We start from the raw sequence: 13,722 nt of genomic DNA on the forward strand, positions 1-13,722 counted from the left end.
AGATAAGATTAGCCATCTGTAGAGAGTCAGTATTTGTGTGGACTGAGAAGTTAGGAAGAAGAAGCACTCAGTTAAGTTAACTAAAATGTAATTTCAGGGGATTATGATTCTAAAAACGTATCAAGCCCTGGCCAGTTTGGCTCACTGGTTAGATCATCGGCCTGCAGACCAAAGAGTCGCGGGTTCGATTCTGGTCAAGGGCGCGTACGTCGGTTGTGGTTTGGTCCCTGGTCCTGGTCGGGCTCGTGCGGGGGAGGCAACCAATCGATGTGTCTCTCTCATGTTGATGTTTCTCTCCCCTTCCACTCCATCTGAAAATAAATGGAAAAATATCCTCAGGTGTGGATTTTTGAAAATAATAATAATAGCCTGGCCGGTTTGACTCCATGGTTAGAGCGTCAGCTTGTGGTCCACAGAGACCCAGGTTCGGTTCTCGCTAAGGGCATGTACCTCGGTTGCAGTTTTTCCCCGGCCCTGGTTGGGTCGTGCGGGAGGCAGCCACTCAATGTGTCCCTTTCACGTCGATGTTTCTCTCTCTCTCTCTTCCTCCCACTCTATCTGAACAAAAAATGGAAAAATGTCCTCAGGTGAGGATAAAAAATAATAAGAATAAGAATAATAAAAAGATAAAAACGTATCAAAATATAACATGGTAGAGAATGCTTCTGTGATACAGTTCATTTATAGCCTGAGCTTAGTAACTGCAGTTAAACTAAGTCCTAAGAAGGGAAATGGTTAGGTTAAGCTGAAGAATTATGCCCTGGCCAGGTAGCTCAGTTGGATATAGCATTGCCCCAATACACCAAGGTTGTGGATTTGATCTCCAGTCAGGGCACTTACAGGAATCAATTAATGCATAAATAAGTGGAACAAAAAATCAGTGTTTCTTTCTTTCTCAAATCAATAAATAAAAGTATTTTTTAAAATTTAAAACAAAAAGAATTACTGTTGTCTGGCCGATGTGGCTCAGTGGTTGAGCGTCGACCCATGCACCAAGAGGTCGCTGGTTCGATTCCCAGTCAGGGCACATGCCCAGGTTGTGGGCCCAATCCCCAAAGGAGTGGTTCATGCAGGAGGCGGCCAATCAATGTTTCTATCTTTCTCTCCCTTCCTCTCTCTCTCTCTCTAACATCAATAAAGAAAAATAAAAAAGACAGGTAGTTTAGGGAGGAGGGGATCAAGGGGGGAAAAAAGAGAGACATCTGTAATACTTTCAGCAATAAAGATAAAAATAAAAAGACAAGTAGGTTAGCCTGACTGGTGTGGCTCAGTGGTTGAGTGTTGACCCATGCACCAAGAGGTCGCTGGTCCTATTCCCTGTCATGGTATGTGCTGGGGTCGTGGGCTCATTCCCCCTGGTAGGGGGTATGCGGGAGGCGGCCAATCGATGTTCTCTCTCATAGATGTTTCTGTCTCTCTGTCTCCTGTCCTTTCTCTCTAAAGAAATTAATAAAGAAATAAAGAACTGTTTAGCCCTGGCCAGTTTGGCTCAGCGGTTGAGCGTCGGCCTGCAGACCAGAGAGCCCCAAGTTCAGTTCCCACTAGGGGCACGTACCACCAAAAAAAAAAAAAAAATTAAGACAGTTTAATTGGGATTCGGAGTTATTCTTTTTGCCCTGACCAGTTTGACTCCGTGGTTAGAGCGTCAGCCCGCAGACCAGAGTCACAGGTTCGATTCCAGTCAAGGGCAAAATTGCGGTTTGTCCCTGGCCCAGTCAATGTGTCTCTCTCACGTTGATGTCTCTCTCTCTCTCTCTCTCTCTCTCTCTCTGTCTCTGTCTCTGTCTCTCTCTGAAGATAAATGGAAAAATATCCTTGGGTGAGGATTTTTTTCTTTAAAGTTCTTTTCATAAAATAAACCTGTGGTATTGTGGTAGAATAAAAATTATATACTTGCTCTTTGTCCCAGTTTCTGGCACAGAGCTCATAAGACCCTTGGCACCCCTGACCTGGTAGGAGAGGGACTGGTGCCAGAAGAAGGCTGGAACTGTCAGCCCAGCTCCAGCCTGGCGAGGGGCAGGGCTGGGGAGGGCATCAGGCACAGTGGAAGCGCTAGCTGTCTCACCCATGTAAGGAGGCCTTGCGGGAACTCTCAAGCTGCGTGGTGGATGAACCTGCCTGCTGGGGGGGCGGCACCTGGAGGGGAGGGCGTGGAAGTCTGCGCCCGCCCGGCCCCTTGTCCTGTGCATCTCTTCCACTTGGCTGTTCCTGAGTTGATTCCTTTCTAATAAACCAGTAAATGCAAGTGAAGTGTTTTCCTGAGTTCTGTGAGTTGTTGTAGAAAATTATTGAACCTGAGGTATGGGTGGGCCCTGGGACTCGCAACTGGTATCTGAAGTGGAGCAGTTTTGTGGGACTGAGCCCCATGACCTGTGGGGTCACTGATGCAGGGAGTGTGTTGGAATTGCACTGCGGGACACCAGTGGTGCTGGAAGGCGGCAGGTGAGTCAGGTGGACCATGTGTGACGGTGCATCCACCTTCTCTTACAGCACCTGACCAAGCAGGTGGAGCTCCTGCGGCAGATGAATGAGCAGCACGCGAAGGTCTATGAGCAGTTAGATGTCACGGCAAGGGAACTGGAAGAAACAAATCAAAAGCTTGTTGCTGACAGCAAGGCCTCACAGCAAAAGATTCTGAGGTAAATATTCTAGAATCCATTTCAGAAGCCCTGGGCAGGAGTCATGTAGTGTAAACTAGAATAGAGCATGGGTTTGTGTGAACATGGGGTAAGGTTTACCTTAATTCTTCTTACTGTTGTTGTTAATCCTCATCCATTTTTTCCATTGATTTTTAGATAGAGTGGAGGGTGGGGGGTGGAGAAACGTCGATGGGGGAGAGAGACATCAATTGGTTGCCTCCCCGAGGCTGTGGATCAAACCTGCAACCCTTCAGTATGTGGGCCGATGCTCTAGCTGCTGAGCCAAACCGGCCAGGGCTAATTTAATTCTTTTTTTTTTTTTTAATCCTCACCCGAGGACACTTTTCCATATTTTGTTCAGATAGAGTGGGAGGGGGAGAGAGAGAGAGAAACATCGACGTGAAAGGGACACATCAAGTGGCTGCCACCTGCAGGACCCAACCAGGGCCGGGGACAAACTGTAACCGAGGTACATGCCCTTAGCAGGAACCAAACCTGGGTCTCTCTCTGGACCACAGGCCAATGCTCTAACCACTGAGCCAAACCAGCCAGGGCTAATTTAATTCTTGATGAAGAATAGAGATTAGGTAGGAGCCCTTTCCAGGTAAGTGAGCCCGGTCTGAGTGACTGGCAGCTAGTCTCTCCTCCCAGCTCTGCCTTCAATTTCACATGACAAGCAGCAGTCGGGTTTGTCTGTCCCTCACAGTCTGACTGAAACAATCGAATGTCTGCAAGCCAACATCGGTCACCTCCAGAGCCAAGTGGATGAGTTGAAGGCATCTGGCCGAGGGAGGAGGAGCCAGGGGAAGCATGACCAGCCATCAGCACCCAGCTTCTCGTGTCTGAAAGAGCTGTATGACCTGCGCCAGTAAGAGCCCGCCTTCCATGGCGTGTGTGTGGGGGGGGGGGCACCTCCGCACAGATGCCACCTGCACTCCTGTGGACTCGAAGTGCACTTAAGAAACACTGCTTGGCTATTAGACCACCAGTGGTTTGAACAAAGCCACTTAACTGAACATGCAAATTATAGAGTTCTTAGGTCTTAGCAATTTTGTGAAAACTCATTTTCTAAAGTCTTGGGAACATTATTTCCATGCTTTTAATGCGTTAAATCTTAGTTTAAAGTAAGATGCAATACTTCTGATAGACTACAAATGTTGGGGCTGTGTTTCACATTAGAGTGAAGAAAAAAAATGAAATTTCAATTAAAAAATCCTGGCAAACTTTCTTTTTTTATGCCTGTGCAGATGCCTTTACAGTCTAGTTAGGAGATTGTATCTCTGACTGAACTGTTGTTGAGCATGCTGTGTCCGGGGCTCTGCATGAGGGGCGGCAGGTGGAGTCGACCGTTCCTGCCCGCCCTCGTGGAGCTTTTCATCCCTCAGGAGGCGAGTGAGCAAATGATCACACAGATAAATAGTTACAAGTTGCCAAGTCCCCTGAACAGCTGTGTGTGTGACGATTCTCACCCTTGGCTCAGCTCATCAGATCACCTGGCAAGTTTTCTTACTGCAGTTCCCTTCCCTCAGGCCTAAATCACCATCTCGGTGTGGGCTAAAGCCACCAGGTCATTCTGACGTCTGTCCCTGGTTAAAACCACTGCAGCAGTGGCTGCATATTATGAACCACATGGAAAGCTTTGGAAGAACCCCAAGTCTAGGCGGCAGACCGGCTAGGTCAGAATGGGGGGGGGGGGGGCGTCAGTAATTTTTAAGACCACCTGGGTGAGTGGAACCTATCCGTGGTCGAGGACCCTGGGCCATTCTGATTCCCTTGAAAAATAGCACTCAGTTTACTGGTCTTAGGGAATGTGTGTTCTGGAGCACCTTCAGTGTTTAAAAACCAGGGTAAAGAATTACGTTTTCAAATGTTTCATTTGCCCGCCTCACACAGTTTCTTCAGCCTCTGCTCTAGTGAGGAATAGGGGGAATTCGGTCCCTGTCACGGCGCCTCAAAGATACTCAGCTGAGGACAGTCCCCATCCTGGCACCCGGTAACGGTCTCCCATTGTCCCTAGGCACTTCGTGTATGACCACGTGTTTGCCGAGAGGATCGCTTCCTTGCCGAGCCAGCCCAGCCCCGCCGAGGAGGAGAACCAGCAGCTGAAGAAGGCGGTGAAGACGCTGCAGGCGCAGCTGAGCCTGGAGCGGCAGCGGCGCGGCGCCCTGGAGGAGGAGTACGGGCTGGTGCTCCGGGAGAACGACGCGCTGGAGCAGCAGCTGGGGGCCGCCGGCGCCTACCGGGCCCGGGCGCTAGAGCTGGAGGCCGAGGTGGCGGAAGTGCGGCGGCTGCTGCATGCGGAGCGGCCCTTCGTGAACGGGGTTGAGAAGCTGGTGCCCGACTCCCTGTTCGCCCCGTTCAGAGAGCCCGACCAGAGCCTGCTGGAGGAGATGCTGCTGACGGTGCCCGAGGCCCAGCGGAGGCCCCTCAAGCGAAGCAGCAGCGAGTCGGTGCTCAGCAGCCTGGCGGGCGGCGACATTGTCAAGGGCCACGAGGAGACCTGCATCCGGAGGGCCAAGGCCGTGAAGCAGAGGGGCGTGTCCCTGCTGCATGAGGTGGACACCCAGTACAGCGCCCTGAAGGCCAAGTACGAGGAGCTGCTGCGGAAGTGCCAGCAGCAGGAGGGGGACTTGCTGTCCCACAAGGCTGTGCAGACTGCCAGGGCTCCAGGCAGGGACCCAGCTGTCAGGGACCCACCCGCCGCTGGTGCTGAGGAGCCTGCGGGCTCCCCCGCCAGCACAGCGCCCCCCGAGTACAAAGCTCTCTTTAAGGAGATCTTCAGCTGCATCCGCAAGACCAGGCAGGAGATCGACGAGCAGAGAACGAAGCACCGCTCCCTCCCCTCTCCTTCCTAATGGCCCCCGCTCCCTGCGCACGCCCTCCCCCATCAGCCCTCTCCCACTCTGCGAGCGTCTGTGCGTCTGTAGACCCCAGCGCCTGAAGCTGCTCCTGGCGGCTGCCTCGCTGCTTTGCTTACCCAGCAAGTGTGGATGTGCGGTGAGGACCGAGGACAGCTCCCGGGATCAGCTCCTGGACCCGGACCCCTTTACGCCTCACTGGAGGTCCCATGACACACTGCCTCTGGCTGGCGCTGAGTTGGCTGCCATTCCTGGAGAAGCCCCAGAAGCAGCGGGGGAGGTCTGTGCTCCGGGAGGGGGGCCTGGAGCTCCCACAGGACGTACTTGTGTATACAGCGCACAGTGTGTTGGGGGAGGCGAGGTGAACTAAGCTGCTCCTGGCTCACTGTCTCACAAATGGCAGTCAGCTGCCAACTGAACTGTCCACCGCACTGTGGACGCTGCGAATTCATTAAGAATGCTCAGGAGAAAGTAAGGGTCTAATCCAAAGAAACAGTGTTAGCAAATACTCCATACCTTTGAGTTTCGTTTGCCACCAGTTGGACTGTGACAGGAATCCTAACAGATCAAACCCGCTGAGCACCAAAGTCAGCCCGTTGGCCTGCACTCCAAGGGCCCTCACCCCACATCCAGATGTCTTCACACAAAGTATACACTGGTTAGGAGAGCCGAGTACACGCCTTCCTCTCACATTCAAACGAAGGGGACAGACCTCTCCTGTGCTGGCTGAGCGGGATGGGCTTGGCTGCAGGAGCCCCGTCTGCTGCCTTGTCGAGCAGGGTTGGAACAGACTCCTCGTACTCCCATACTTTAATTTAAAACTATTTAAGAGAACTGAAGTTCCAGTAATTGTATATATTTTTCTAAAAACCAAATAAAACTACCTATGAAAATGAACAAATGGATCTATTGCTTATTATTTTAAGCTTCACTCTTATAAGCAACTGTTCACTCTTTTCCAGCAGCATCACTAGGAAGATTTAATAGTGGGTTTTTTTAAGGTTCTTAAAATTGATTTTAGATAGGGAAGAAGTTAGAGAGAAACACTGACCACCTGCCTCCTGCATGCCCCCTCCTGGAGGTTGAGCCTGCAACCCCGGGCATGTGCCCTGACCAGGAATTGAACCAGTTACCCTTTGGTGCACAGGATGACGCCCAACCACTGAGCCACACCAGCCAGGGCTTGATAGTGATTTTCCCCCATTTCTTCTAAGCTGTTCCTTGGGATTGTGTCAGAGCACCAATTCTGCTCAAGTGGTGGTTAAAATTGCTATATGATTGAAAAACATTTTCAAATTATATACAATATAATTTTTCACTATATTTTAGAAGTGTCAGACTTGGTTCTAAATTAATAGCATTTGACCAGTTGATTCTCAAAACATTTGCTCATTCAATTGTAGGAAAGAAACATTACAATATTCAAACATTAGAGCATTGAATCTAAAAAAAATTACTTTGGGATTATTTAGGTTTTAAAAATGTGGGTTAAGATATTTTATTAGGCAAAGAGTTTGTGAGTAGTTAACCTCCCAACCCATCCTCTCCCCAGAATCAACTAATTATGTTTCTTGTATATTCTTCCAAAATACTGTGTGTGTATATTAGCACACGAGTATAGTTATATGACCCATATTTTTAAACAAATGAGTATACTGTAAGCACTTTTCTGTACTGCATCTGCCATTGTTACTGAACCATTTATCTTTGAAATGATCTGCCCATCTACAGTTTTTTTTTAATCCTCACCCGAGGACATTTTTGCATTTATCTTCAGATAGAGCGGGAGGGAGAGAGGGGGAAGAGAAGAGAGAAACATCGATGTGAGAGAGACACATCCAGTGGTCGCCACCCACACGACCCCAACCAGAGCCGGGGACAAACTGCAACTGAGGTACATGCCCTTGACCACACACACACACACACACACACACACTAGTTCATTTAAATTCTCCCTGGTGGGTATACTGCTTCTAGTCATTGCTACTACCAAAAATCTGTAATAAAATATATCTTTGTTCCTTTTTGTCCTTGACAATTCTTTGATCCATCTGAATTCATTTTTTAAATTTATCGTGGTTAAAAATACACATAGTATAGTAACAAAGTTAATCAGTTTAAAATGTAGTCCGGACTTCCGGTCAAGGTGGCAGGTAGGTAACTGCGGTATCGCCTCTTCCCACAACCACATCAAAATAACTACAAAACAACCATCATTCAGAACTGCCTGACATCGAGCTCAATGGAAGTCGTACAGCTACGAGATTAAAGAAGCAGCCACAAGGAGACTGGTAGGAGGGTGGAGGCAGAGGTGGGCGGGCTGGTCCAACACCCACGTGTGGCAGATAAAAATCAAGAGGACACCTTGGCTGGGAAGATCCCCCCTGAGAAGTGAAGGGTGTCCGTCTAACACGAGGGCCCCAGCTCTGAGTTCCAGTGCCAGGAAGAGAATCCCCATAACTTCTGGCTATAAAATCAGCGGGAACTGAGGCTGAGGAAGGCTGAGGCGGCTGGAGCCCCAGGCAGCTCCTCTTAAAGGGCCTGCGCACGGACTTATTTGGACTTGCTCCCTCTGAGCTCAGAGGGGAGGCAGCTTGAGGGGCACCAGAGACATACAGGGAAGAACTGAGATGTTTGGCATTGGGGCGAGGGCTTTCTCCTGGACAGAGGTGCTGGTGGAGGCTGATGTTCCTTTGGTGAGCCCTTCCCTGGGGCGGTAGACAGCCTCCATACCTGGGACTCCAGCAACCTGGCTCACACTGGTAGCCCCGCCCTGGTGATTCCCTGAGGCCCCGCCCCACCCAACTTTCCGATCCACCCAAGCTGTTTCCAAAGGCTTTACCATAGGATTGGACTGTCTTGGATCCTGCTTCAGTTTCCTAAAATCTCTCAAACAAGTAGAATCTGGTCTCAGTGAGCCCCATACCTCTCGTTAAGTGGCATCAGGTCTGGCACTAGCAGCAGCCAGCTTTGGTTCACAACTTGGCTTTTCCTGGGCACCTTCAAGCCCAGCACAAGAAGCAGCCATTGGCAGATCACTTTGTATCTTACGCCTGGTGGCCCTGGGAAGAACACAAGCAGTGGCTGACCTTGCCCCAGAGCCAGCACACCCAGAGGAGAGCTTCAGACCACAGCGAAGCACCACCACCCAACCATCTCAAGTGACACACCCAGTGAGTGGACTCAGTGGGTACCAGAGCCCTGCTGAAGTAAGTCTTGCTCTGTGTGGTGGGCCCCTGCACAGCTGATCCTCCAAGGTAGTCAGAGGTCAGTGGGCACAGCCAGTCCTTGCAGCTGACTGGCTAGAGTAAATCCCTACTATTGATGTGCCAACATCAATCAAGACTCGATTACAGAGATTCCAAAATGGCGGCAGAGTGAATGGAACTACACAGACCGTCCCCCAGGACCAAACTGGAATTACAAATAAAATAAAGGCAAATCGTTGGGAAAAAGCAACTGAAAAGCAGCTTGTGAGGACCATATAACCAGGGACACTGACTCGATCTTGGAAGGACTGCAGAGGCGCGAGAGGGGGGCTGGGAGCCCACAGACAGCAGTGGCCTTAGCTGTGAGCAGCAACCTTGGGGTTACACTCCCAAGCGGCTCCACAGCGCAGACGGGACAGACGCTCAAATAGCCACAGCCACTCACATTGGGCTTCAGCAGAGGGAGGGCAGACTTGACAGGAACTGTGTGGGGACACTCGGGATTTGGAGGGCACTCGGAGCTTTTGCTGAGTTGCGGCCACACAGGACGGTGGCCATCTTGCTCCTTCCCAGGGCTCTGGGGAGAGGCAGGGGCCCCTTGAAATGCAAACTGAGTCTCCTTAACAACCAGCATCTGCCCCACCCTCAGGAAATCCCTATACACTGAGCACCTGAAAAAGTTTTTTATTCAACTGAGAACCCAAGGCTCTTCAAGTAACCACTACTGATAGCCTCCAGGCAAAAAGCTAGAGGATAACTGAACCATTCCTGAACTAGCAACTCTAACCAGGAAAGTAAGACTTGACAGTGGTGTTTAACATGGGTCCTGCCTCGCTCATCCAAACCCAGGAATGGGAGCCACAAACCAATACCAATGCCCACAGGGAAAATTTGGCAGGCTCCAAAGCCCACTGTGATAGCCAAAATGGTGAAACAAAGAACTAGAGAACTAGAAAGGAAAAAAAAAAAAAAAAAAAACAGAGCAAGTAGAAGGAAGGAAATAGTAAAGATCAGAGCAGAAATAAATGACATAGAGACCAAAAAACAAAAAACAAACAAAAAAAAACACACACACACACAATTCAAAGGATCAATGAAACAAAGAGCTGGTTTTTCGAAAAGATAAACAAGACTGATGGACCCTTAGCTAGACTCACCAAGAAACAAAGAGAAAGAACCCAAATGCACAAAATCAGAAATGAAAGAGGAGAAGTAGCAACTGACACCACAGAAATACAAAAGATTGTTAACAACTACTGTGAACAATTATATGGCAACAAATTCGACAATCTAAGTGAAATGGACAAATTTCTAGAAACACACAGCCTCCCAAAACTGGACCTGGAAGAGATAGAAAACTTGAACAGACCAATAACAACAGAAGAAATTGAAGACTCTCCCAGTAAATAAAAGCCCAGTACCGGATGGCTTCACAGAGAAGTTTTACCGAACATTCAAGAAAGAACTAACACCTATTCTCCTCAAACTACTTCAAAAAATTCAAGGAGAAGGAAAACTTCCAAACTCATTTTATGAGGCCAGCATAATTCTAATTCCAAAACCAGAGAAAGACACTACAAAGAAAAACTAATGAACATAGATGCCAAAATCCTGAACAAAATACTAGCAAATCGGATCCAGCAATACATCCAAATTATTCACCATGACCAAGTGGGATTCATCCCAGGGGTGCAAGGCTGGTACAATATTTGCAAATCAATAAATGTGATACACCACATAAATAAAATGAAAGATAAAAACCCATGATCATATCAATAGGTGCTGAAAAAGCATTCGACAAAATCGAGCATCCATTTCTGATAAAAATGCTCAGCAATGTGGGAATAGAGGGATCATATCTAGACATAATAAAGGCCATATATGAAAGACCTACAGTCAACATCATACTCAATGGGCAGAAACTTAAAGCATTTCCCTTAAGAACAGAAACAAGACAGGGATGCCCACTTTCACAACTCTTATTTAACATAGTACTGGAAGTCTTAGCCACAGCAATCAGACAAGAAGAAAAAAATAAAAGGCTTCCAAATTGGAAAGGAGGAAGTGAAACTGTCATTATTTGCAGATGACATGATATTATACATAGAAAACCCTAAAGACTCCATCAAAAATCTACTAGACTTAATAAATGAATTTGGCAAAGTAGCAGGGTACAAAATTAACATCAAGAAATCAACGGCATTCTTATACACCAATGATGAACTCACAGAAAGAGAAACTGAAAAAACATTTACCATCGTGGCAAAAATATTAAGATACCTAGAAATAAACTTAACCAAAGAAGTAAAGGACCTATTTGCTGAAAACTACAGGACATTGAAAAAAGAAATTGAGGAAGACATAAAGAAGTGGAAGCACATACCTTGTTCATAAATAGGAAGAATTAACATCATTAAAATGCCCATATTACTCAAAGCAATCTATAAATTCAATGCAATCCCCATCAAAATATCAACAACATATTTCACAGAACTAGAACAAATACTTCAAAAGTTGATATGAATCCAAAAAAGACCCTGAATAGCCACAGCAATCTTGAAAACGAAGGACAAAGTAGGTGGGATCACAATACCAGATATCAGGTACTACAAAGCTACTGTAATCAAAACAGCCTTGCCCTGGCCGGTTTGGCTCAGTGGTTGGAGCGTCGGCCTGCGGTACGGAGAGACCCAGGTTCGGTTCCCGCTAAGGGCATGTCCCTCGGTTGCAGTTTGTCCCCGGCCCTGGTTGGTCGTGTGGGTGGCAGCCACTCGATGTGTCCCTTCACGTCGATGTTTCTCTCTCTCTCTCTCCCTCTCTCTCCCTCCTGCTCTATCTGAACAAAAAATGGAAAAATGTCCTCGGGTGAGGATAAAACAAAACAAAACAAACAAACAAACAAAAAAACAGCCTGTTACTGGCACAAGAACAGGCATGTAGGCTAGTGGAACAGAACAGGGAACCCAGAAGTGGACCCAAGACATTATTCTCAATTATTTGACAAAGGAGGCAAGAGCATACAATGGGGTAAAGACAGCCTCTTTAATTGGGAAAATTGGGCAGCTACATGCAAAAAAAAAATGAAACTAGACTATCAACTTACACCATACATAAGAATAAACTCAAAATGGATAAAAGACTTAAATGTGACCCATGAATCCATAAAAATCCCAGAAGAAACTGTAGGCAACAAAATTTCAGACATCATACACAGCAGAATTTTCACTGATACATCACCCTAGGGAACAGAAACAAAGGAAAAAATGAACACGTGGGACTACATCAAACTCAAAAGCTTCTGTACAGCAAAACAAACAACCATCAAAATAGAAAGGCAACCCACTGTATGGGAGAACATCACTGCCAATAATACATCAGATAAGGGGTTAATTTCCAAAATATATAGAGTGCTCATACAACTCAACAAAAGGAAGACAAAGAGCCTAATTTTAAAATGAGCAGAGGAGCTGAATAGACACCTCTCCAAATAGGACATACAAATGGCCAAAAGATATGTGAAGAAATGCTCAACATCACTAATCGTCAGAGAGATTCAAATTAAAACAACAATGAGGTATCACCTCACACCTGTCAGAATGGCCGCCATCAACAAATAACCAAACAAGTGTTGGCGAGTGTGTGGAGAAAAGGGGACTCAGTACACTGCTGGTGGGAATACAGACTGGTGCCGCCACTGTGGAAAACAATATGGTGTTACCTCAAACAATTAAAAATTGAACTGCCATTTGACCCAGTGATCCACTTCTAGGAATACACCCTAAGAAGCCCGAAACACCGATCAGAAAGAATATATGTACCCCCATGTTCATAGCAGCATTATTTACAATAGCTAGGATCTGGAAACAGCCCAATTGTCCATCAGTAGATGAATGGATAAAAAAGCTGTGGTACATATACACAGTGGAGTACTATGCAGCTGTAAGAAAGAAAGATCTCGCCCTGGCCAGTTTGGCTCAGCGGTTAGAGTGTCGGCCTGCAGTCCGGAGAAAGAAAGATCTCTTATCCTTTGAGACGACATGGAGGGACCTGGAAAGTATTATCCTAAGCGAAACAAGCCAAGCAGAAAAAGACAAATACCACATGATCTCACTTATTTGTGGAATATAATAATCATAATAGTCTGAGGAATAGGGTAGACCCAGAGACGTGAAAGTAGGGTACAGACTGGCAACCCTCAGAAGACGGGGTGCTGATGGGACGGAAGAGATAAACCACAGAACTTATATGCATGTATGCATAACCAATGGACATAAACAACAAAGCCGGGGATGGGGTGGGGGGGACAGGGAGGAGAATGTCTTTGGGGTAAAAAAGGAGAAACACCTGTAACAAAAAAAAAAATTCAATTACAACAGAGGGTGTACAGTCCACACAAGGGGTGAACCTCAAGGGTCCAGCTGGGGTAATCAGGGAGGCTGTGCAACTGGATCCTACAGGACACCTAAAACATTAGGCCACCCTACCATGCCTAGGAGAAATAGCAACTCTACCTAATACACAGAAACAATCACAGGGAAGCAGCCAAAATGAGGAGACAAAGAAACATCTCTCAAATGAAAGAAAAGAACAAAATTCCAGGAAAAGAATTAAACAAAATGGAGATAAGCAATCCAGGAGATGCAGCATTCAAAACACAAGTTATAATGTTACTCAAGGAACTTGGTGAGACATTCAAAGAATGTAGTGAGACCTTCAAGGGACTTAAGGAGACCTCCAAGGAACTTAGTGAGAACATCAAAAACATAAAAAAGGACCAGCCAGAAATAAAGGATGCACTAACTGAAATAAAAAAATAATTTACAGGGAATCAATAGTAGAGTAGGTAAAACCAAGAAGCAAACCATCAATTTGGAACATAAGGAAGCAAAAAACACCCTATTAGAACAGCAAAAAGAAAACAGAATCCAAAAAATTGAGGATAGTGTAAGTAGCCTATGGGACAACTTCAAATGTGCCAACATTCACATCATAGGGGTGCCAGAAGGAGAAGAGAGA

General features: G+C 46.9%; 1 protein-coding gene across 2 annotated transcripts in view; it reads left to right on the top strand.

The window, feature by feature from the left end:
• The window catches only part of CDR2 (cerebellar degeneration related protein 2), a 29,317-nt gene extending 22,998 nt beyond the window's left edge, over window positions 1-6,319 (top strand). For both annotated transcript variants that reach the window (XM_036279786.1, XM_036279787.1), the window contains 3 exons: window positions 2,491-2,639; window positions 3,346-3,507; window positions 4,657-6,319. In XM_036279786.1, coding sequence (XP_036135679.1) covers window positions 2,491-2,639; window positions 3,346-3,507; window positions 4,657-5,494 — 1,149 coding nt within the window. In that variant the 3' untranslated portion in view covers window positions 5,495-6,319. The remainder of the gene's footprint in view (window positions 1-2,490; window positions 2,640-3,345; window positions 3,508-4,656) is intronic.
• The last annotated feature ends 7,403 nt before the right edge of the window (window positions 6,320-13,722 follow it).

This window comes from Molossus molossus, unplaced genomic scaffold (genome assembly GCF_014108415.1).
Source record: "Molossus molossus isolate mMolMol1 unplaced genomic scaffold, mMolMol1.p scaffold_m16_p_3, whole genome shotgun sequence".
NCBI classification, from domain to species: Eukaryota; Metazoa; Chordata; class Mammalia; order Chiroptera; family Molossidae; genus Molossus; species Molossus molossus.